The sequence below is a fragment of the Falco naumanni genome, chromosome 4 (genome assembly GCF_017639655.2).
Source record: "Falco naumanni isolate bFalNau1 chromosome 4, bFalNau1.pat, whole genome shotgun sequence".
NCBI classification, from domain to species: Eukaryota; Metazoa; Chordata; class Aves; order Falconiformes; family Falconidae; genus Falco; species Falco naumanni.
The window spans coordinates 109,346,315-109,371,962 of NC_054057.1; the positions used below are offsets into that span (position 1 = coordinate 109,346,315).

At 41.4% G+C, this 25,648-nt stretch overlaps 1 protein-coding gene across 1 annotated transcript; it reads left to right on the forward strand.

Annotated features, from left to right (window-relative positions):
* Positions 1-25,231, forward strand: ACAD9 (acyl-CoA dehydrogenase family member 9). Its single transcript, XM_040589353.1, has 18 exons — positions 1-150; positions 2,521-2,614; positions 4,970-5,071; positions 8,282-8,388; positions 9,792-9,892; positions 11,423-11,501; positions 12,479-12,650; positions 13,197-13,270; positions 14,735-14,810; positions 15,505-15,575; positions 15,932-16,051; positions 16,871-16,999; positions 19,617-19,696; positions 20,263-20,389; positions 22,317-22,394; positions 23,233-23,361; positions 24,392-24,464; positions 24,939-25,231. Exons 1-18 carry the CDS (start codon positions 16-18, stop codon positions 25,037-25,039), a joined length of 1,848 nt encoding a protein of 615 aa, XP_040445287.1. The 5' UTR covers positions 1-15; the 3' UTR covers positions 25,040-25,231.
* The last annotated feature ends 417 nt before the right edge of the window (positions 25,232-25,648 follow it).

Below are 25,648 nucleotides of genomic sequence, written 5' to 3' on the forward strand. Positions count from 1 at the left end.
CGCGCGGCGGCGGCCATGAGCGGGCTCCTGCTGCGTGCGCTGCGCTCCGCGCTGCCGGGCCCCGCCGTCCGGCCCGCTGTCCGCCGCCTGCGCACCGGCGCGCCGCGGCCCGCCTTCGCCAAGGAGCTCTTCCTGGGGACGCTGCGGAAGGTGAGCGAGGGCCGCTGCGGGGGGCACCCGGGCGGGGTTGGCCAGGGCTGCGGGGGGCCGCGGTGCGGGGTGGGCAGGCCCGGCCCGGCCTCATCTCCCCGCCGGCAGCGGGGCGCCCCGCCGTACTGCGGCTTCGCACCTGCCGCCCATTACCGGCCGTAGCGGGTCGAGGTCCCTTGGGTTGGAAAAGGCCTTGGAGGTCATGGAGCCCAGCCGTAACCCGGCGCTGCCGAACCCCCTCAAGCCATGGCCGGCGGCGCCGCCTCTGCCTTTCTTGCACTCCCGGGGACGGCGGCTCCACCGCCTGCCCGGGCAGGCTTGCCCCGGTGCTTGGCCGCCCGTTCTGTGAAGAAATTTTCCCTAACAGTTAATCTAAATCTCGCCTGGTGCAGCTGCAGGCCGTTTCCTCTTGTCCCGTCGCTTGTTAACTGGGAGAAGAGCCCGACACCTCCCGCCTGCGGCCCCTGTCAGGCAGCTGTAGGGAGCCATAGGGTCCCGCCGAGCCCCCTCCTCTCCAGCCTGAACCCCCGGTTCCCCCAGCCGCTTCTCACAGGGCTTGTGCCCCAGCCCCTTCCCCAGCCCCATTGCCCATCCTCGGACACGCTCCCGCCCCTGTGTCCTTGCAGTGAGGGGCCCAGCACTGAACGGTGTTGGAGGGGCGGCCTCACCGGTGCCGAGGGCAGGGGGACGGTCACCGCCCTGGCCCTGCTGGCCACACAGTTTCTGACACGAGCCAGGAAGCCCTTGGCCTCCTTGGCCACCTGGGCACACCGCTGGCCCATGCCCAGCCGGCCGTCAGCCAGCGCCCCCCGGCCCTCCCCCGCCGGGCAGTTCCCAGCCCCATGCCCCCAGCAGCGCTGCTGGGGCTGGTGTGACCCCCGGGCAGGGCCCGGCACTCAGCCCCCTCGAACCCCATGCGGTGGCCTCGGCCCATCGGCCCGGCCTGGCCAGGCCCCTCTGCAGAGCCCCCTGCCCTCCAGCAAAATGGAGAAAATGAGGCAGCCTGCTGAACAGTTATTGTAGCTGATGCTCCCTGTTGCAGTCCAGGCCTGTTTGCTCTTAGGTGTTTCAGCTGCAGCTGGGTTAAATAAATCGACCTGTTTGCACCTGTGTGCACAAAATGCATGGTGTAATTCTGAACGCTCAAGAACAGCCAGCATCTGAAGGGCTACTTTAAACCACTGTCACCTGTTCTTGCAAGCCTAGCAAATTCCCTACAGAAACACAGGTCTCTGTTTACATTGGGGTCTGGGCACTGAACTGTATTCCACAAAACTTATGTCAGTTTATCTTCTGTTTACTTCAATAAACAAGGGTTTATGTGAACTTTTGCTTACAGATTTTTTTATAGAGAAGATTGAAGTTCTTGTTTTTTCTAAGGACACCACTGGAAAAAGCAGTTACAAATTTGAGGTGTAACACTGTATTACAACTGTACTTGTTAATCCAAGGTTTGGATATGCATTTATCAGAGATTAGAGTTAAATAAATTTGAAGAAGGAATCCACTGAAATGAGTTGAACGATAAATTCTCTCAGAACAGACCTTGTTGAGTAAAGTGTTGTGGCGGTTAGCAGTCAGACTCCATCACATTAAATCCCTCTCCATGTATGCCTTTCCCCCTCCCCCCAAAAAAGATTTCAATGCAACAGTTTTCTGAAAAACAACAGCATTTACTAGATCCTGAATTTCTGGAGCTGATATGATTCTTCACACTATCAGAAACAGGTTTGTTTGGGTGGAGTTAGACTTCTATTTAAAAGGGGAAAGATGATAAAAATTAGAAGCATGTTTCTCATGTAGTCTTTCAGTTCTTGTGTTAGTTGCTTGGATTTTTTTTATTTATTCAAGCCTGCCACATACTGCTTCCAGTTTATGACCAAAATACCAGAGTGATGATAAGGAGCAGGATGGAACTCGCTAACCTTTGTCCTTGTGACATTAAACAGGTGGAATGTGCTGTGTGTTTGCAAGTGATAGCATTTATGGGGAGCTTTGAAAACATAATGATAAATTGATTCTGATACGTATTAGAATTAACTATTATTTTTTTAAATCCCCAAATGGGATCACATTGACAAAATTCATGGTTGATGAAGGAATTCTGCATCCCCATAGTTCTTAAAATCTCTGTATTTCTCCCTAATGTTTCTGTTTTTCAGGTAACACTTTCTGATTTGTTTTTGGTATGTAGTAAAGTTGAATCCTGTGGATTTCATCACATAAGGCTGTTTCTGAACATTTTCCACAATGCTTAATTTTCACAGTTTTTACAGTCTAGTAATTGAAAGGCATATGTTCTTGAATTTTTATTTCAATTGCATGAATCTTGCTTTTAAAAAACAAAAAGTTAATTGCCTTTTATTTTAGGAAGAAGTTTTCCCTTATCCAGAAATTAGCAATGAAGAACTAGAGGAGATCAACCAGTTTGTAGAACCTGTAGAAAAATTCTTCAGTGAAGAAGGTATAGTTAGCAGTTTCTTATTCCTTCAAGTGATTGCAAAATGATTGAACTGTAGCACCTGAATAAACTTACTATACTTAAGCTATTTAAGTTACTTTATGCCCTTATTGCTAGTCATGAAGTGCTGCTGATTCTGTAGGCATATTCATTTATGACTTTTTTAATATGGAGGTTTTGGATGCTGATGAGAAGACATAAATCTTCAAAATAGAAAAAAATAAGTAGATAAAACAGGAAGTAAAAGCATTCTGGGATAGAGGTAGGATTTGAAATGATTTTTAGTTTGGTTGAATAATGCTGTTTACCACTTTATACACTGTAAAATTGTCTGAAACTTTTAACTGTTCTACTGTACTAAAACTGATTTTAGCAAAATTCAACAGAGAGACTCATAAATGATGACTCACTGAGAAGCTATGAAAACTCAAAAGCATTTATGTTTTTCAGTATTAGAGTAGTGATTCAATTTTAGAAGACTCATATTAGCCATATGCATTGCGGATAGGATTGCAGAGTGTTTCTTCTATTGCTGGTGCAATAGATAAGCCAATTCTAGAGCAGTTGTAGAAAATTGGTTTTTACAGACAGCAATTTCTGAGACAGTTAAACAGTGTCGTCTCAGGTTTCCTGCTGACAAAGATACTAGGTCTAGATTGCCAAACTGCAGGAGTTTGAAGAGGCCTGTAATTGTCAGAGATCACAATTTATGAGATCCAGGTAATTTTAGCTATAAAATTGTAATGTTGCTGACTGACATTAAATTAAGAATTTATGCAGATTACATTTTTGAATTCTTTGCTTTGTTGGGGAGCATAATTTATTAAGCAAAACTCCTGATATTTAAGGGAAGAATTAAAATGTCAAATTATAAAGTCTTAACTAAAGTGGAAATTGCTTATTTTTGTTTGAATTCACAACTACTTGGTTTAGTTAGTTAGGGTAACTTATGGGTGTGGTAAAAATAGGTTAAGAGGGCAGCCTTAAACAGTGGGAAACTTGATATGATTGACACTGGGTAAGGAAATTCACCTTGGCAGTCGTTATGAAGCTTGACAATGTCCAGACGTAGGTCTGTAGGGGCACACTGGAGAAAAGGTTAAAAACCACCTTTCCCTCAACAGAACAGCTGATGGCATACCACAAATATGCATCCGATACTACGTAGCTAAAAAATTAGCTGGGGAACAAAATGCCTTTTTTTAATCTGTGTTTTCTTTCTGAATAACTTGTAGGAGAGCATCAGAATGTTTTGTTGCCTCCCCTATTACATTTTGTATAGAAGTTACAGCACCATTTAACCGGAGCGAATGCGAGGTTTCTTTAGGAAAAGATCCACTGCTTTTGCAGAATTACTTCATTTTGTGTATTTTTTGGAAGGACGGCTTGTGTTCCTTTTACTGCAGCTTATAGCCTTCCTGAGCTGCTCAATGTGATCGTTGTTTATTCAGCTCTTTTAATCCCCCAAGAATGTGAGTAGCTCATAAGAACAAGATTTTTGTAATTAACTCATTTATGTTTTCTTTTTTTTTTTTTAATAAATCATGACCTAGTTTAGATAGAAGGTCCTGTAAATTCTTCACTTACTCCAGTCATGGAATCTGCTAATATGCACAACCTGTGCACACAGAAATGTTAGAGAACCTGAAATAAAAACCAGATTTTTCCCACTTCCGAGTCCTTTTCCTGTGTATGTTGTGACTTTACAGCTATAAAAATGTTCTTGAGACCTTCCAGTTGGTTCTGTATTTTGACTTTGATGGTATAATAAAGTGGGCTACCTAAGTGGCACATTGTTCTTCAGAAACAGAATTGGGACTTCCTGCTGTGGTGTTTAGGACTTGCCTGTGTGATTGTCATCCAGAGGCTAAAAATCATTTTTCTCTTTGCACGGGAGAGGGGGATGGGCTGGGGTGGCAGGCTGTGGCAGACAGCCCCCAGCCAACCTGCTGTATTACTTGTACAGAAGCCAGGCCAGGGTTGAGACTTCGCCAGCTGCTCTTGCCAGGAGGGCAAAGAGGACAGTCAGTAAGATCAGACTGAAGCTAGGAAGAGTAAATCTGGTGACGCTAGGGATGAGGAGTATGCTTGTATCTGGCGCAGCAAGCCCTGTCTTTTCTAAAGATGCTTTGGAAGGCTAGAGGGAAATTACGGCAGGGAGGGATGTGATGCTTCAGCAAGCCCCTTTTTCTCGAAGTTATTTCAGTTCTTCAGGTCTGGGCTCTCAGACTGTTAAGTTAGAGATCACACTGCTGCATGCAGTGGCCTTGGCTCTGACTTGAGAACGCTGCAGGCTCAGAGATTTTTTTCTGCACTAAAAGACAGAGCTTTAAATTATAAAACCATCTGTACTTGTAGTGGACTCTAAGAAGATTGATCAAGATGCCAGAATCCCACCTGAAACTTTAAAAGGCCTGAAGGACTTGGGTCTCTTTGGCATGCAGATTCCAGAGGAATATGGTGAGTAAATGATCACAAAAGAATAATCCAGTAGTCCCTGTTAAGTGATGCATTTTGGGGTCTTGCAAAATGTGTCTGTACTATTCCACGTGTAGTCATTTGACTTGGATATCTAAATTAGGAGCAGAGGCTTCCTCCCTGGTTAATAAAGAGATTCAGGCATCAAGAATGTCTGTTGGCTCTACGTAGGGAGCTCTGCATACTCTTGCCTTGGGCACCTAAGTTAGATAACTAATTTTAGATGGTGTAAATTCTTCTTAGAATAGCATTTTCCTTTTTGTTCTCTTTTTGGATGCAGTAGAGTAGCTTGACATTCTGTGGGTCTTGCTGTTCTAACTGATGGTTCCTAAAATTGTACTGGGTCCAAACTGCAGTGTCTTATGGAACGGATCTGTCAAAACTGTCACCTGTCATTGACAGATAGGAATGTGTTCAACCATAGAGAAGTGTGAAAGTATATGTATTAGAAGTATAGCTTTTGTATCAAATCTTTCCTGTGCAATACTGAACAAAAAGTTTTATGTCTCAGAGGACATTATAGTGCCAATTGAGATCAGAGGCATTAGTTCCTCAGGGGATTAACCCTTAAACTTGCAAAGGAATTTTCAAGAAAATGTTGATCTTATTCTTATGCGTATAATAAAAATTGGGATTGAAACTAGCAAAAAATATGTGAAATCTATAAAGAAATGAGATAATTACATTGTCTGTTTTCTGTTACAAAAGAAGGAGACTTTAAAGAAGACAAAACTGTTTGACCATCTTCATAAGATAGTTTCAGTGGGGAAGATACCTAATTTTTTCAGAGACTACTGTGAAACAATATTTTTTTTTTCAGTGATTACAGTAATAATATATAAAGCTGGAGACATACCTCAGTATTTATTTTGTGTTAAAATGATATCCTATTTCTGGTAACACCTTTTTTGTTTGTTGTGTTAGGCAATGTAAGTAGTGTTGCTCTGTTGTGCTGATTTCAGTTCTTTAAGTATTGATGTACAAATTCATTAAAATACATTGGACAACTTCCATGTACTGTAACATGGTGTGATTTCTGTTGAGTAATTAATTGTTAATTAATACTTTTGAAATGCATTAGAAATGGTATTAAATATTTTTCATGGGCATTCAGAACTAGTCAGGGTGATGTGACAGTAAGTTAGAAAAGAGGTTTGCAAGCTCTTCCAAGTTTTCTATTCAAGACTGTGTCTTGGAAGGGGAAAGATCTGGACAGAGCACCTTAATGCAGATGCAGGGAGAAAGGTATTTAGGAGTTAAGAAATATATCAGAAGAAGTCAGGAGGTTGGTGTCCACTGAAAGGAAGTGTTGGAAGTAGAGAACAAAGGACAGAACTCAAAGCAGAATGTTAGGAAGCATCATGATGTTGGAAAGTATAACTTAGTACTGATTAACTAGAAATTGTTTCCCACTGTTATTTATTTTCAGAGTCTCAAAGGCAATGTATTTGACTTCAAAGTCATACTTCAGTGTAATAAAATGTTATTGTTGTTTTGATCTTCTATTTTGAAGCTTGTGAAACAATATTCTCTCAGCTTCCAGTTTGTAAAGGGTTGCAATCCATTCAGCATACGTGTAGAAAATCATAGTCCTGTTGTCTTGTAAATGTGTATGCTGGATCGAAACCAGAAGAGGGAAAGCAGTCACCTTGCTATAAACACACTACTTTTGTCTGCACCATAAATAATATGCTTCTAATGAGGTTATTTCCCATTTTCTGTAGTTTAAACCTGCAGTATTTTTGGTGGTGATACTTGTCATATTTTAAAGCTTTTTAGCCACACATACTCAGTGCTTCATGCATTACATGGTGTATTTTGTAATGGCTTGTAATAGTGGCACATGTGCCAGAAGCATTACAATGGAGAACGTTAAGGGGAAAACTTAAAACTCATGTAAATCATGGATTGATGGCACTCTCTATACACGGGCATCACTGGAATTACTGTGCACATCATCAGGAGTCTCCTGATGGATCCTGAACCCAGCACAGCTTAGAAAGGCGAAGAGAAGTAAGACTGTAGAGGTAGGAGGAGTGTGAGTTTTAATTTGTCTAAGCGTGCTCTGAAGGACAAAGGTGTAAGAGCCAGTGGTGTAAATTGATGGTGTCAGGGAGACTTGTTCTTGCATTTATTCAGCATACATAACGTAGTAGGACTATTGAGACTATTGAGACATCTGCCAAAATAAACTGTTCATTATGCCACTCTCTCATATAGAACCTGGGCAAACCTCTCATTAACCTGGGCAAAAGATGGTCTTTATTAGGTAAAATTGTTTATTCAACAGTAACATATAAAATACTCTTAAATTACAGGGAGCAATACTTCTAGTCCTGGCAACATAAAATTCCTGAACATTGGACACATACAGATGCAGCTTTGATTTATCCCACTTCTGTTGTTTCCAGACTCCTCAGAAATAGTCTCTGTATTTGCAGCAGCAGATCACAAAATTCTTCCGGAAGGGTTGTGCTGATGTCAAATTTGTTTCTTATATATTCACATTTTTTTATTAAAAGACGTTTTTGAAGTGTTGTATGTGATCCTTTGGTACCAGTTTGGAAGTCTGCCTGGGACCTATTGTGTCACTTTTGTTGTCTGGGTCGTTTTCTGCCCTGTTGGCAGTGGTGCTGAGGACAGGCTGGCTGGCTGTGTGTGCCAGGACCAGCCCAGCCCCGTCCGGAGATGTGGCCGGCATTGCTCCCTCTCCAGCTTGGTCTGCAGCCGGGCAGCTCTGCAGTTCCATATGGGCTAATTGTCTGGCTTCGTAACGTAGCACGGAATGTCAACAAAAAAATGTTTTTCTCCTGTCAGCACAGAAATTCAGACTAGAGCAGGTTTTGTGCTGAATCTCTTACCATTTTCATATTGAATTCACATGGATTATGCTGTGTTTGCAATGCGTGCATGCATGCTCGAGCACAAACACATCTGCTTTCTGAATAAAACAAAATCCAGCACAATTGTGCTTATTAAAAAAGTTACTGTTTTCATAATGTGTTCTTCTGGCACAGCTGCAGCAATGTGGTACTTGTTTGTGGACAAGTTATATCCAGTCTACGCTAAGGCGCTCTCCAGTTAACAGTGTTATGTTCTTGATGCTTCTGTACTTGAAAGGGAATTTTTTGGGGGAAGGGGCAAGTTAAATCGTAAGGTATTCCTTGGAATAAAACCTAGTATTTGTTCCAGGTGGTCTTGGTCTATCAAATACCATGTATGCACGTCTGGGAGAAATCACTTCCTTAGACGGATCTATCGCAGTTACTCTGGCAGCTCATCAAGCTATTGGGCTCAAGGTAATGCTGTTCTTTTATGTCAGGTAGTTCTGTGCAACTTGCATAGAAAAGGTGAGGTAAGGTTTGTGTAAATGTGGAGTGTGGGTGTCACAAGTAAGAATTACAGGCAAAACATACGTCACTCGGAAGGTTCTGACATCAGGTTGGGGGGTGGTGGTCCCAGCACCCTCTGCCAGTGGCTCAGCCTAAGACTTTCATGCAGCATGAAGACTGAATTTGAAGTACGCAATAAAATTATTAGTCCAGGAAACACTGAGATAATAACTCTTAAAAAAACCCCCTTGAATAATCCCAAGGTTTTTAGATTGAGCAAACGTGATAAAAACAGCTAGAATAAATAGTGAAATAAAATATCAGGGGGGCTGAAATTATGGGGAGGTGGGATAGCCATGCAGAGAATTCAGAAGGATGCTTTTTCTAGCTGAATGAGACTGCAGATTGGGGGAACTTAGAGAAGAAAACATACCCAAGACCAATGTGCTATCGCAAGCATGTGGATTTTAAACTCATTTTCTGTACAGTACAGCTTTAGGTGTGTACCTTTTAGTGGTGGATGGATGGTAGTAGTCTGAAGCTTGAAACGGCAGTAAGGTCATTATAACAAGAAAAAATTCTTCATGGAATCGAGCAGACGGTGCTAATTAAAAATATGTGTTTATTCCTCACATTACGTAAAATCTGACATCTATAAAAGAGGACTAGTGAGCTGAGCTGATTTTAAAGCAGTCTGGTGAGGAGTGTAGTGTAGGATGCAACTACCGTTAATTTTCCTGCTGTGGCCAGTTTTGATCAGATGGGATTAATCCTAATTTGAGTAACTGTATCTTACCTATTGAACCATTGATTATTTAGCTTTATCATGTTTTTTTGTATTTTGTCCTTAGCAAAAATCTTGCTGTACAAACATTAAATAAAATAGATAATTAAGGTAGGTGCACTCACAGAAAGTTACGGAGTGCCCATCTAATGAAATAATTTGGAACCAAAGTAAATAATATGTTCTGATCTATGATTTGGAGCTTTGAAAATTACTGCTCTTGAGGTTATTAAAGTAAAATTATAATGATAGTAATGAAGATATGACAAATTTGAAAGGAAGGACTAACTCGGTGCCTTTCAGAGCAACAATTAAGAGTTCACTTACAGCATAAACAGAGTGAACCCTACCCTAGAAGGCAGGCTCAACAACAAGCCATTTCCTGCGGGCATTTGAACACCTGTGTGATGACAACTTTGACATATTTTAATGTCTGATAAATAATACTGTCCATTGGTTAGTAAGCTGTCTCTTGTTAGGCCATAAAGTTTGCAGATAAAGCTTTGTCAACTTGATGAAGCATGTCAGCTTTATTTCTTTTTACACAGGTTGATGCCGAGTTGTTTTCTCTTAATTCTGTATTTAGGGTATCCTCATTGCTGGCACTGATGAACAGAAGGCAAGGTACCTGCCAAAGCTGGCGTCTGGGGAGCACATTGCAGCTTTTTGTCTCACGGAGCCTGGAAGGTACTGGTTTTGTAATCATAAAAGCTTCAGAAAGCACCAAAACACTGGAATTATTGTTATTTTTAATTACTTTCATCTTCATTACAGTGAACGTTGGGTTAATATATTAAATTAACTATTTGGTACATATGGCTTCAGTGTATTGGGGGTTTTTTGTTTGTTTGTTTGTTTTTTTAAAGGTGCACTTCAAATCATGTCATTCATCTTTCCCCCATGTGCTGCTTACAGCAGTTTCCATGAAATCACTCAACATTGTTATTCTCATCCCAGGAATTCATCCACTTAGTTTCTGGCGTTACTGAGTATGAATTGAAAGGGTACTTTGTGCTATGTTAGAAATAATACGCTGTGAATGTTCTAGGATGCTTTGAGTTCTTTTTCAAAATTATAAAAGCCTGTATTGAAGGCGCTACCAAAAATAATAGGAAAATTTAGAAAAGGCATCTTTGTCGCAGCAACTTCATTTCAAAGATAAAGTTACATTTATTAATTATGTTTATTCATTGACTGTTGCTAGTGTGGCAATGCAAATTCTGTTAATACAGAAGAGGTGCAGTTTTCTTAAAAACATACAGGTAGATGGTTCACTACATGATTGTAAAGGAAACTGATTGAAGGGCTGAGGCCAGTCAAATGTTCGAAGTTGAATCCTGCTTGTCCATACAAAACTATAATTTGAAACTGTCTTTTCTGAATTCTTCTCTGCTAGAATGACTTGCAGTGAGCATTTGATTTACTTGCTAATTTTCGTGTCGCTGTGATGTAAATACCTCCTAACCATTAGTGATGGTTTTCAATCAAGAGTCCTAAGCTGGGTTTTGACCCTCTAAAAGCTATCCCTCTTGCAGGTAAAATTTAAACTAGCACAGATATTTTTGCAAAGTGATCCATGGAAGGGACTTGGAAGTAACACACGGGCTAACTGTGTTCTGAAAGTCTTCTAACATCTTTATTTAGCCCAGTGTTATTTAAAAAGATTACCAGTCTTAGTAACTTTAACTTCAGTCTTCTTAGAGACCTTAGTTTTAGTGCACAAAAGCAATCATTTGTAGAACTGAGTTTTAGAGATCTAACCCTATTAAAATACCAGCTGAGATCTGGCTGTTCGAAGAACTCTGAAAGCCCAATGTGAGCATTGTGGCATTTTGGTTTGTGGAAGAGAAAATTCTTTCAACGGGGAGATGATGTGCTGCTTGTTAGATTGTGTAATAAGGTGGTGAGTCAAGAGAGGGTATGAACTTTTAATCACAGAATGGAAACTTCGGTTGTTTTGTTGTAAATCATCTGCTGCTTTTGCTCCTGTAGAAAGTATTTAATGTGCCCAAGCACTCATTGATAGAGACTATCACATGTTTGTTTTTCATTTCTGTTGAAGCTTTTTTCACTTAGGATATAAAACCAAGGTGTGAATTTTTGAGGAACAGCTTAGACATTTTAAAGGATGGGAAGAGGAGAAGATGTAATTTTATTTTTTAAAACATGTTTATTTCTTTTATTTCTTTAAATATTAACAACTTTTTTGGCTTTTAGTGGAAGTGATGCTGCATCTATCCAGTCAAGAGCAACCCTCAGTGAAGATGGGAAGTACTTCTTATTAAATGGCTCCAAGGTATCCACTCGCAGACTGGAAACGTGACAGGTTTTTGTTACAAGTTTATAGGAAGCGTCTTGGTTTTTTGCAGCATTGTGATCAGTTGTTTTTCCTAAGTAAAGGGCTAACTTGGCAGCTGCACCACAATTTTGAGGTTTCCAAGCTAGTGAAGGATGACTCTGTCAAAAAGACAACCTGTGTTGTTTTAGGGCCAAAGAGAATAGAAAAGCACACTGTTCAGGGAATAACCTTCGCTGAACTCCTGGTAAGAAAGATGTGAAAAGCTGTACCGCCAGCTCAGGGTGTTCAGCTGCGGGGAGGGTTGGTTGGTTAGCCCCCTTTGTGACAGCATAGGCAAAAAGAAACCTAAACCCATATTTTCCTCTCTTAGTTCTTCATGCCAGGTTTTGTAGGTAATTTTGAAAGAAAATTTGGCATTGAATTGGAAATAGGGCTCCTTGGAGCATTCTGCTAAAAGAAACAATGGCAAAATACAGTCTTGAAGAAATGTAGAGATACATGGTTTCAACAATATTTGATAGATTGTGGACTTGATCTGTAGTTGTTGATACATTTGCGATGTGAAGAAACCCATCCTGTGGGAGAGGCTGTACATATGTGGCCTGATTCAGAGAGTTTCTCATGAGAGTTGAAATTATTTGGGGTAAAGTGGTTCTACAGTAATCTGTATTACCCTTGTATCCCTCATGTGCCATAAGTAGCAGTTTATACAAGTGAAAATGCACTGTGAATTTTAATTTAATTCAAATCTGTATTACAACCTATTCTTATAGTTGCTCTAAACTTACCATTTTGTGGTCAACTTTCCTTGGAAATGTGTTCAACAGAGGCAAACCAGTAGCAAAACACTCATTAGAATTTAAGGGGAGAAGCAGCAATTGTTCACCACTCTGTTCTTTATGAAACACTTAAGAACAGCGCTCACAAAATCAGAACAAATATATTTCTTATATCTCTTTCCTCTCTCAAAACAGGTTTGGATATCAAATGGTGGCCTTGCTAGTATCTTCACAGTATTTGCTAGGACAAAGGTTGATGAAGATGGACAAATAAAAGACAAGATTACTGCATTCATCGTAGAGCGGGATTTTGGTGGAGTCACCCATGGGAAACCTGAGGACAAGTTAGGCATTCGAGGATCCAATAGTAAGAATCACTTAAAATTGTTAACAGAAATTCGGAGGCAAGTGAATATCAACTTCCGTATTTTCCTATGAGCCCTTCCAAATGCCAGGTGTGAAGTAAGAAATCCTTATTGTATAATTCTCTGCACATGTGAAGCGTCCCTAGCTATGCAGTGAAAGCACTTGCTGAGAAGATTCAGTAACCAAGTCAGTGTAATCTAGAAGTAAGTTTCCATAGGCTCTTCTTGAGCTCACTGACAATGTTAGTTTTTCACCATGTATCACTTGGGCTTCAGTGCTCTCTCAGTTCCTCAAAACAGAGACGAAACTATAGTTCACTGTTTACACAAGGTACATTAATTTTACTTTGAATATTTTACATCAGTAATTGATGTCAACTGCAGTCTTTTCTGAAATTCGAACTTCTTTGGCAAACTGTATGTAATCCCGTCATAAACAGTGCATAGGAAAACCTCACTTCTTACTACAAAAAGAGTAAATTATGTTCCTGAATGCCTGCTAAATATTTCTACGTCATAATTCAACAGCAATTAACTCTGTGTTTCAGCCTGTGAAGTACATTTTGAAAACACCAAAGTGCCTATAGAGAATGTAATTGGAGAAGTAGGAGGGGGATTTAAGGTAAGTAGTGAATAACTACTGATGATTTTTAAAAGCCTGAAGAAGACCTTTCCCCCCGCACCCCCCATACTGAAGTTTTCTTACTGGTAGTGTGAACGTTGCCAGACTGAAGAACAGCGGAGGACAGACTTCTTTGTTTACCTTACGTGCTTTGTATTAGTTGGTTTCACTAGCACAGTGCACAAGCGTGCCGTAACGTCACATTTCTATGTGTTTCTTCCCAATACAGTTAGAGAGCTGGTTCTGCTTTTGATTTATTTATTCCGTTGGTTTGGCTTTTTATTGTTCTTCATGGCATACTGTTCTCTTCAGAGAAGGGAGCAACTTTGTCAACAGAACTTCTGAGTTGAACCAGGGAAACGCCTGCTCTTTTCTGCAGGCAGGACCGTGGGCTGTGTAGGAAGGAAGAGAAAGAAATCGGTGTAACAGGAAATGGTTTGAGGAAAGTCCAGATCCTGTCCAAGGCCCCGTGATTTTCCAGGGTTAGGTTATTGCACAAGGAAGTTACGGGAGGAGTGCACTGACAGGCTGGCTCTGCCTACACTGCCGCTGCTCTGGTGTTGGCTTCTCTTCATTGCATCAGAGCAGTGTGACACCAGTAAAGGTGACGCTGGTCACTTGCTGTTGTAACTTTTCTTTGAGGGTCTGACATGTGGATTCACCAGACCGGTCTTAATGGTCCTTCTCAGTTTTCTTACTCCTTCTGTAGCAGGCAAGTCCAGACCTAAATGCTAAATCAAAAATCTTCTTTGATGTAGTAAAGGTATTAAAAGATCTTTATGGTTTCTTCTTCAGATAATTATTACAAATTAAGATGCAGTAACAATGACTTCTTGCTAGATTTCTTAACAGTCTTTGAACTGTCACCCATGTTTCTCATGTTAAGAAACTACTAGAAATCTTTTTTTGTACATTATTGATCTGTGTTTCATTCCTACACCTTTCATTCTGGTTGCCTTTTCTTGTATGTTGCTGAAAAACATCTGAAGAGGGAAAGCATCCATCGCAGGTCAGCTGCAGGGAAGATTTTTATATTTGGCTGTTGTGTGTACACATTAAACAATATTCCATTTTTCTTGGTCTGATAAACTTGAGCAGTGCTGTCTAGTTTGAATTTTGTTTGTCTAGTTGCAGATAAATACATTTTTATCTACGTTTTACCTTAATGGAGTTTGAATAGGGGATTACTTCCAGGTCACTGGATCATTAGTATTTGAAAACTATTTCAAATATGAAATTGGGTGTAGAAGGTCACCTGAAAAGCTGAGTTTTGAAGCTTCATTGCTGGGATGCTGAATGCTGTGCTGACCAAGGTGAGGGCAGGTCTCACAGGATAGGAGGTGTATTCCAGCGACATGAAATCCAGGAGAGCACTGAAACATGAGGCAAGGGAGCAGTAACCATCATGGCCTAAGGAGAAGCTTTGTAGCAATGTTGCCTAAAAACTATTCCTTTTCTTCACAGGTTGCCATGAATATCCTGAACAGTGGAAGATTCAGCATGGGCAGTGCATCTGCTGGAATGATTAAAAAATTGATAGGTGGGTGAATTTGCTGGATGCCGTGCAGAGAGCTGATATGCATAAGGTAGATAGCACAGTGAATCCAAAACAGTAAGACATCTTCATTGTAATGACATTGCTATATTGTCAGTCATGACATGCTTTGACTTCTTTAAAACACTGAAATACTTTTATTAATTTTTTATTAAAAGCCTGTTTACAGTGGTTTAGCACTGAAGTCTTTTCAGTTCATATAGGGGAAAGTTATTGCCTCTGTTGAATTTTACTGAGGTAAAGTGTCCTTACTAAGAGAATAGCAGGTATACTGCTGCTTTTAGAAGGTGTAATCTGCAAAACCTCCCACTTGAATAACTGGCTCAAAGCTTATAGGCAGTGACAAGTAGTGAAATTAGTTTCTACCAATAGTTACCCAAAATAGTAACAGAAATCCCTCTAATCCATTAGAACCAAAAGGTGCCTTCCCTAAAAGTACAGGTTCAAACCTCAGATTCGTGTTTAAATGGTTGTTCCCAGGTTTGATTGACACCGTCATTTTGGGGAGGGGGTGTGTCCCAAACAGCTGCTCCTGAAGCCGCAGAGGGCTCGGGCAGAGGGCTCGCTGTGTATGGGGTGAATGCCACAGTCAGTTGTAGCAAGACACCACCAGGAATGGTCTGTGATGATTATAGTTCTGTTGTTTTGAGATGGATTTTTTTTGTATTTTTTTTTAAAGAAATGACAGCAGAGTATGCTTGTACCAGGAAACAGTTCAATAAGAAACTGAGCGAATTTGGATTAATACAGGTAATAAGAAAAGAAAAGCCTGTGTGCTTTGTATTGGCTAAGTACAAGGACATAGATATGCTGGGGTTCTTTTGGCTGTACTGGTTTAAAGAAATTGCTGGAGGTACCAAATTTGTGTAAACTTAGCACAGACTTCTGTACACTCATCTTTTATAGGTCTAGAATGATAAGCGTAATGAATAAAGTTAATTTATTTTTAGATTTTTCATGATTTTTTGCAATTGTCCTTTTTAGTAATTAGTATTTGATAATATTTTAAACATATCAAAACTGCAGTTGTGCTCTTAAGTTTCGGGCTTGATTGTGGGATTTGGCATCTGAATTAGTGTATGATTCCTCACGTTACCGTTTGACAGGAGAAGTTTTGTTTTATGGCTGTGAAAGCGTACGTAATGGAGAGCATGGCTTACCTCACTGCAGGAATGATGGACAGGCCGGGGTTTCCAGACTGCTCCGTGGAGGCAGCCATGGTCAAGGTGATTAACTTTATTGAAAGGCTGGCCTACGGTTTTAAGGTAGTGCAGACTAACACCTCTCCTGGTTTTCAGTCTACACTCCAGATTGCTGCGGGGCTCAGCAGTTGCATTTAGACATATGGTACAGAAACCTCAGCTAGATGAAAAAAACAGACATTACTGTTTGCTCTGTATCCCACATACTATTGATAGCCTCACGTTCAGGGTTTTGTCACCTTACGAAATAAAAACTGCATACAGCAGGTCGGGACTGTCATGGTCTTGAACTCTGTTTTTATGAGGCCTCACATGGTGGCAGGAATAAAAAGACACTCAGTTCTGCTTCCAGCGGCAGGCCTGGCTCAGGTGCTCGTGTCCTGGCCTTGCCTCAGAATGGGTTGCAAAATAAATACTGAGCAGGAGCTGGGCCCCCTCTCCGGAGCGCAGTGCTGGGTGCTGCTGGTCTACAGGCACCCCTGGGGGGAGCCCACAGGTTTTCAGCCCCCGTTGATGGTCCCTTATGGTGTGGTCAGTTCAGAAGAACCTGGGCAGGTGTGAGGGGCTCCAACCCACCAGCTACAGCCCATCTTCCCGTTTGTGGCTGTCGCTCTCCCGGGAATGTTTCCTTAAGAGACTTTTTTGTGGGTTGTAAGGAAACTACTTCAGTTTGACCCAAATACACACCCTGAGCCATAAGGATATTATTTTAGGCCCGCTTTTAGCAGGACTGTTGTAACAGCAGTATGGAATATTACAGCAATGTCACATAGAGGCAATAATGGAGCAATGTATTCTGTATTTACTGTGTAGCGTGGAGATTAAAGTACCATTCAATGGCAGGTGTTCAGTTCGGAAGGTGCCTGGGCTTGTGTAAGTGAAGCACTGCAAATCCTCGGAGGCCTTGGCTATATGAAAGATTACCCCTATGAACGATATCTCAGAGATACCAGGATCCTTCTGATTTTTGAGGCAAGTATCAATATACTGGTCTTGCAGTAAACTGAAATTCATGCTCTTGCATTCTCTAAACCTGGGCTGAAACCCGAGCGTGCAGTTGGAACAGACCTTCGTTCATTTAGTTGCAAAGTGTGTAATAGTTCTAAGACTGAAGAACTAACCTGTTTTCTTTGGAGATAAGGATAGTACTTTCCTATAATAAAATAAGATCTGATGGCTTTGATAGGCTAATTACAAAGTTTGAGTTACAGTAGGAACTGGCAGCAGCTTTGCCTCTGAAAAGAACAAGCTGGTACTATATATATGTGGTAGTATATCTACAGTTTTATATACATATATATGTACTGGTAGTGTATATATAGTTTCGTCAATACTTAGAAACTTTCTGGATGTTTTTAACAAAATATGCAGCTGTTTTACATACCCTGTTATGCAAAAAACAGCCTCAGTTCATAGCTTGGCTTTGTTGTTTTGAACAGGCTAAAGGAATCTAAATGAGCATAAAAGCCTGAAAGTATTTTAGTTGACAAAACTAACTCATCAGTTTACGTTCCGTAAATAGTTGTAATTACATGTGCTGACTCATGATGAAATCAGAGTCCTGTGTCTGCCGAAGCAAGAGCCTTACGTGAGTGACATTGGCCATCTTGCTTTGTATCGAGCGTATTTTGAAACACTTTTGCTGCTTTTATTCTCATGTCTCTGTACCAATAAAAGCAATAGGATTTGGTTAAGCAGTATGGGCAAAATTTTAATTTTTAAACAGATTGCTGTAATAGGTTTTTCTGAGTTTTTTTGTGGCTAAGCTGCTTTGTTGGTGCCTAGACTTGAGTAACCTTTCCTCTTGTGTGCTTCTCACGAGTGAAGCAGGGAAACTTACACAAGGTGAATTTAGAGGTTTAACTTACTGATGTGCATTTTATGTATTTAAAAACAAAAGAAAAGTTGGCTGTGAAGTTTACTCTGCTTCCAAGCTGGATTGTCAGTGCCCATTCATCTGTACGCCTGTGTCAGACTCGCAGGCCTGATTTTTCTTGATGGACCATTTAGAAATGATGGTTTAGCTGCTGGTGTCAGGACAGCAGGGGTCCCACCGGCACAGCGTCGCAGGCACGAGTTGTGGGGCTGCGGGTCGGGGCGTGGCAGCCACCAGGCTGCTCTTGCGAGTACACGTGCACTGCGCGTAGCTTGGGCAAGTAGGAAGAGTCGGTTCCGGGGCTGATGAAGGAGCAGAGCCAGCTGGCCTGTAAGGTCATCCTCCTCCGTCCCGCGGGGTCCGACAGACATTCTGACCAGGGAAATGAAACCCAGGTGCAAGGAAGGAGTGCTCTCCGGACTGGCCGAGGCGGGGAGCACAGCTCACGCTGGACGGGCTGTAGGAAGTCCTGTCATTCCGCTCAGTTTTCCCACAGATCCCAGCAGTTGCATGAACTTACTGTTCTGCTAAAACAAGGCAGTTGTGCTTACCTTGTTTACCTCAGCCCCTTCACGAGGGACCTGCAGGCAGCTCAGGTGAAGGCGGTTTTGCTGCAGCCAGGGACAGAACGCTTGGCCAGGGACACTTTCTGTTGTCCAACAGCAATGATCGGTGGGCTGTGCCGTGGATGTGCACCTCCAAAACCTCCCACTTAGTCTTAATAACAGACAAATGCTTTTTCTTCAAACTGTCACCTCTGTCACTTGGCCTGTCACTGGCTCAGTACAGTTTTGACACTGATCTGATCCTCAGGGTGCTTTTCATCGGTGACCAGCCTTCTGTGCTTTCATCTTTGTTCTTCAGCTGTCTCTGTTAAAAAGTCAATTGTATAATGCATTCCCAGACATCGAATTGTATAGTATCGTCGTAATTTCTTGGTCTGCACTTGCTTTCCAAACAGGCCTATTGGGCAGTTTTACAAGTATTTAGATGTTCCTTTACTGGAACAATGCAGAACCTATTTCTTACTCCAGATGCATTTAGTCTGGTTTCTTTTTTGTTGTGATACAAATGTATGTTTAATAATGAGAGGCTTAACTTCTTCACAGCTAAATGAAATCCGAATGTATAGTTGGGATAAAGCAAAAGATAGCAAACATTCCTGGGTGGATGAAGAGTAATCTTTTAATACTAGAACAATAAAAAGGGGAGGCTTTCAAAATAGACCTGCTTGGAAAACATTAATATTGCTAACTTTATAGCTACCTAAAGAACCTGTCTTCAAAATTATACATATACTTTGGAAAAAAAATAATTATTGATCGAGTGTTTAGTCTTTGTCACTTGCTTCCAGTATCCCCGACCCTCTGCAGCTGTACGTCCTCTACCTCCCCAGCCCCGGCAGTCATCGTGTCAGGCAAACACCTGGGAGTGCAGTTTTGGGCACAAGTGTGTTTTCCTTACAAGTGATGATCATCCTTTGTCTTACATAGAGCTCTCAAAAGAATTTTATCTTACGAGTACAAATGCATTTTAGACTGTTCCAAGGAAAAGCACAGCACAAGTTATTTAGTTATTTAGCCGCTAAAAGTTTCAGGGGAGAAAAAATGTATAAAAAATATTAGCACAGCATACCTTGATTTTTTTTTTTTTTTATACTAAAACCTACTTTGAACTTGATACTGACTTCACTTTATATTACTTTTTTTACAGGGAACAAATGAAGTTCTGCGAATGTATATTGCTTTGACGGGTATGCAACATGCAGGCAAAATCTTAACTGACAAAATTAAGTATGTTCTTATTTATTGCTAGTATATTTTATAAACTAAACAGAATGTGATACGTGTTTAACTGTAGCTAAGAGGGGGAACCCACAGTGTTTTTCAATGTATTATCTATCTAAAATGTAGTTCAGTGTTACAGGGGTCCTTCTTTTTTTCTCTTTTAATTGGATGTTTTATAGATCTAGGGATCTCGGCCTTCGTGTATTTTATCTTATAATTCCAGCTTGTGTAAAATTCTTTCAAGACCAGTAACGAAAATTTTATACCTTCAGACTTTATTAGTCTTATCGGTAAGACAGCTGTAGTGTACATATTGAGTACATATACTGGTCTCTGGAGTTTATTGTATTTTTGAGAGAAACTGAAGATGAACAGTGTTGTGTGCTCCTAAGGCCGTATAATTGTTCTCCAGACTTCATAGTAATATGGATCAAAATACTTTGAGATTCATAAACAAACTGCAGGTTTTTTAGTGAAGCATTTACAGTTTGTACTGGTTGTCTGAACCTCCTGAAACTTCTTTGCAAACCAGGACATGGCCTGTAACAGCTGTTGTTTACCCAACATTTTAGAGAAATCAAGAAAGGAAACGTGGGAGTGGCACTGGCTGAGTTTCTAAGCAGATTGCAGGACACGATGGGGAAAAAAGTGGATTATGGGCTAGTTGGTGATGGTGGAGTGGTGCATCCCAGCCTGCAGGTAAGGGGGGGCGGGGGGCAGTGCCCTCTGATCAGATCCAGGCACTGCTCTTTCATATTTGATTCCCTTCACTGCTTGTCAGAGCTTGATGTCCTGTTTATGCAAAAAAAGTGTGCGCTTAGGAACAGCAAGATAGAGAAATCTAAGCAGATGTTTGTACCACTTCAGGGGTAAGGACTTCCTACCTTGATATGCACCCACATAGTATCTGTAACTATGAAGACTGCTCTAAGTCTGTATTTGTGCCAAATCCAGGTTTGTATCCATTCAAGTAATTTATATAAATTGAGACTTCACAATATTCCAGTCTTTGTGATGGTCTGGTGCTGCCCTTCATAATAAGCTCAGTTACAAAACACAGTATTTTTTACCTGTTTAATAGTAACACAGTTTGAGATATGAATTTCTGTGCACTGTGTATACATATTTGCTTAACCGCTTACTTTTTAAATAATATTTATGACCAAATATGAATGGTCAGTTAATGGAAAAAAAGAGGAGGTACATTTTTCCTACGATGTTCTGTTACTCATTTGAAAAACCGTACCAGATGATTTTGCCCGTCAATGTGCCTGTCCTGCCGGTCAGCTCTTTCAGGCACACAGGTAAGAGGATTTGCCAGGACTTGCTGATGCTGGTCCCTTCTCCCAAGGAGCCCCAGTGCGGTGGCACCTCCTGCGGGCAGGTACGCTGCGTTCGCAGTGCCACCAGAGTAGGTGGGTGTATTCGCTGCAGCGGTTCTGACCCAGCTGACACTAGATCCGGCTCTCTGAACAGCCTCAGACCGACTTACCTCCGGTCACAGTGCAAGAATCAGCAGAATGAGTTAGTTGCGTTTATGAATTTACAAAGGCCATACATGACACTGGAAATTTTCTTCCTACTTAATGCCAGAATGTGAGAGTACTGGTGAATTCACAGGGTAGTACCAGGTAATGTTGATTCTCAGGGTTTTCGTAAACTGCAGCACGCACTTAGCATAAGAATTAGATTTGCTGTGCAGAACTAAACGTTGCATAAGAATTTTTCAGATTATTATTTTGCATAAAGACGCTACGGAAAAGTTACCAAAAGTAAAATATAGAAAATTTAAATGCATATTTTATAGAGAAAGAATAGTGCCTGTCTGGCTTTCAGCAGCAAACTGGATGAATGAATGTTAAAAAACCCAGTGCTTGCCCAGTGAAGATCTAGTATTAGCTGGGCTGCAGGATACCAAACTGCACCTGAACTGTGATTTTTTTTAATTTTTTTTCCCCTATCAGGAAAGCACCAAGGTTTTATAATCCCATTCCTTTTAGGTAAATAGGGAAACCTTTCCCCCTTTTTAGCTGGGAAGGAAAGGATGTAAAATGGTGAAAGATTGTCTTAAAAGGGAATCCTGGTCAGTGACTGGAATTTGGTAATAAGCGCAGTATTTAGCAGAAAACTGCACTGCCTTTTTCTTAGAGAAGGAACGTTTGTTCTTGTGGGGCAAACATCTTGGGGCTTACAGCGTTACCTTCTTCAACAGCCTCGCCTGTTGTTCAGGTTGGTATACATTCCTCCATTTTCGTCACTCAGAATTGATTCCAGCCCTCTTAACGTTCTGCTGGGCTTCAGTCTTGGCTCATTAAAAATGGAAAATCAGTTTTGTGGTTGAGAATTCTCATTTGTGCCTTGCCTGCTAAGCCCACCAGCAACGCTGGGCTGCAGCAGCCGGAGTGGGGGCCTGGGGCCGGGGGGCACAGCACCACCCATGCAGCAGGCAGCCCCCGCCCCAGCCAGGGTTCGGGCTGTGGGCTGCGCAGCTCAGGGCAGCTCGCACGTCCCCCTGACGCGCTTGTCGCTCAGCTAAACGTCCTGTTCTGAGGGGGCAAGGGTGGGCTTGGGTTTTTCCCTTAGAAGACCGCTCAAATTGTTGTGTATTTTCTGTTTTATTTTATAGGAAAGTGGCAAGAAACTTGAAGAAAACATTTATTATTTTGGAACTACAGTGAAAGGCCTGCTAAGTAGGTTTGGCAAGGTAACTCGTTCCTTTTCTGTTACCTTCATTATTGAATAGTTTGTCCTCAACCAAATTGGCCTCACTAGAATCTAGAGTGGACTGTGTGTGTGGCAGGGGCCAGCCCCAGCCCTTCCTTTGCATGACACACTGCCACGGGAGATGAGACCATACATTCTAGACCCAATGTAATGGACAACTTCTGTTTAAAAGAAAAAAAAAAAAACAAACAACAAAAAACCCCACAACAGAACAAAAGACGCAGCAATCTCTGTGCAGGATTTGTTTTCTTTTGCCTCTGACCCAGGCTGCTGCAGTGACTTGTGAAACACTTTGCTGGGAGCAGGCGCTGCACCCATTGCCCTGTTGCCAGATGTGGTGAATTTATGCCATTCATCCATGTGGTGCAGCAGATACATCTGTAATTATGCCGTGCAGGGTGCTGGAGTTAAAACAGGAGAGAATGAACTTGGAATACCCTGGATTTTCAATTCTGAACCTGATGTGTTCTGAAAATGCTTATCAGCCTGGGCCCCCCATGGTCCACTTTACCGAACGTGTTTTTTTGAACAGGCTTAATATGGTCGGTACTTCAGTGTCAGTGATTCGGCATTTACCAGAGTGGTTTCAAGACACAGCAATTTTACTGTTGGCTGCAGCCAGAAAGACTGTTAAAAGGTGGAACACGGCTAATCCCAAGCTGTTAAAGGGCACAGACAGCATAGTTAATCCCGTTAACCCAAACCTTTCTGACTCAGGGTGGAACCCATCTATGCTAAATAAGTATGAACCTAAATACAAAGTAAGAGAAAAATGTTTTAAATTGAACTACAAGCTAATAACCATTTCACTCTTCTAGACAGTAGTGGAAGAGCAGTTGGTTCTGAAGAGAGTGGCAGATATAGTCATTAATTTATATGCAATGACAGCAGCTATTTCCAGAGCGAGCCGGTCTGTCAGCATCGGGCTAAGAAACCATGACCACGAGGTAAGTACGCTTTAATTATAGTCATAACTATAGTAATGTGAAGCATACAGGCAGACCCGCTTGATGTCTGCACTCCTTGGATCACGTGGCTTATCAGTGGGTATCTGTTACGGTTGTGCCTGCCGAGGGGTCTGCAGGAGGGGGCACTGCCCCTCGCCCCTCGCCGTCTCTAAGCAGCTGCTCTTGCCTGGACCAGCCAGCTTTCCCTCAGCGCTGAAACCTGCGCAAGCATGATGCTGGCCTCAGAGCGCTCTGGACCAGCAGGCATGGCACGCTGATGTCTTTGCAAAACAACACCAAAGAGCTTTTGTTACACTTTAAAAGTACATTTGTTAAGAATTTGTATCTACCACAGCAAACTCCTGTAAAACCCACTGCACCAGAATGTTTCTAAACCAGTCGGTACGACAGTGCAGTAGCCACACCAGTTGCCTCTCAGGTGCTCTGACAGTGTGCAACTTGTACGTTCAAAGTGTTTAAAATATTTGAAACACATAGATTTATGAATGAATTACAAATTTACATGGTCTACTTAACCCACTATTAGTGTGCCATACAATTATTAACAAATAGTAACGTAGAACAGCAACGATATTTTGCCAATACATTTATTGACAGTGAGAGTTTGACATGTTGACATGCAGGTGATTGTATAGTAGCTTCTTTAGAGTGGTAACAGTTACTCTTCAGGACAAGTAAATCTGCTACAATCAAGTGTTAGACAAATCAGACTGATGAAGGTTTTTCTTCACTGGCCCTAAGGCTTCACGTTCTGTGCGTGTGAGCCCCTGCTGGGTTTATTACCAGAAGTGTCTTCTAGGCAATTCTGAGTGAAGGGGTCATCCCAACTCCCACACTCAGTAGCTGTGGGGAAAAAAGTAACAAGTAAGTTCGCAATGTGCCTCGCTGGCCTGCAGTGCTCTGCTGCCAAGAGACAAACCCAGAAGTTCAGATGATTGTATTTTTACTACATTGTTTTGCTAGTGAAATTCATGCACTAGTATTCAACTGAGTTTTACTGTTTTCTCAGGTGCTTCTTACAAATATCTTCTGCACGGAAGCATATTTCAAGAATAATTATGCCATGGCTCAATTACAAAAATGTAAGTTCTATAGAATAAAATATTTTTTATACTCTTACGGGTTTCGCAGACTGTGATCAATAGTAGCTGGTTTTGATGTGACCAACAGAATAGTTTTGCTCTGCTTTTAATTTGGATGAGGAACAGAACTGGTATCAGTTGAAAATGAAATCTCTTCATTTAATAGAGAAACTGCAGTAATTCTTTTTTTCCTACTTTGGGGAGAAATTTTATATATAAATTTATAAATATAAACACAATATATAAATATTCTCCTGTAGAGAAAATACTAGATAACATTTAGGTGTTTGACCTGATTAGGCATTTGTTCTGGGAAACACAGTCTGCAATAATCAGTTGTCTTCAGAAGCTGATGACAATTTTTTTCCTGGCACTGAAGTGCAGATACTTGTATCTGTATTCTGAACTCCTTTTTGAAAGAAATTTCAAAAAACTATTAACACTTCAGTTAACTTTCCTTCTGGTTCTCCACAGATGCAGACGAAAATCTGGATGACTACATTAAAAAAGCTGCAAAGCATGTACTGGAGAAGAGAGCGTACACCTGCTCTCACCCGCTGGACAGGACATTCTGATCACCTCCCTGACAGCGGATACGGATGAATGTAAATCGGTGACTAATTCTCAGCAGTTCAAGTATTTGATACCTTAAAAATAACTATTCTATGAGTTTACCAAATGTAATTAGCTGTAACAGTGTAAAATACAACTTCTAACCACAACTTCCTATAAAGAGGATAAATAAATAAATTTTATTTACATGTCAAGTTATCTTATCGGCTGTGTATATGTCTGTTTCCCTTGGAGCTGAGCTTTGGCTGGTGAGATACATTTTCCCAGGGAAGGAATTGGGCATTTCTTACGTATCTTTAGGCTGAAATCAGCTACGTCCGTACCTTCAGACAGTCACTGCAAGGCTGGCAGCGTCGGAGGAGTTTGGTTTGGAAGGACCTTGGGAGGTCACCCTGCCCAGCACAGCGCCTTGGCCGGGAGAGCTGTGAGTGTCTCCGGGGATGGGGGTTTGCCGTCTCACTGAGCTCCCCTTTAAACGCTTTTCCTGGTATTTAATCAGAATTTCTCCATGTTCTGTTTTGTGTTTTAAAAGCAATAAATGGGGGTGGGGGGCGGTGTATTTAAATATAAACTGTCATCATTGTTAAAAAAAACCCTCAAGATTTGTCATG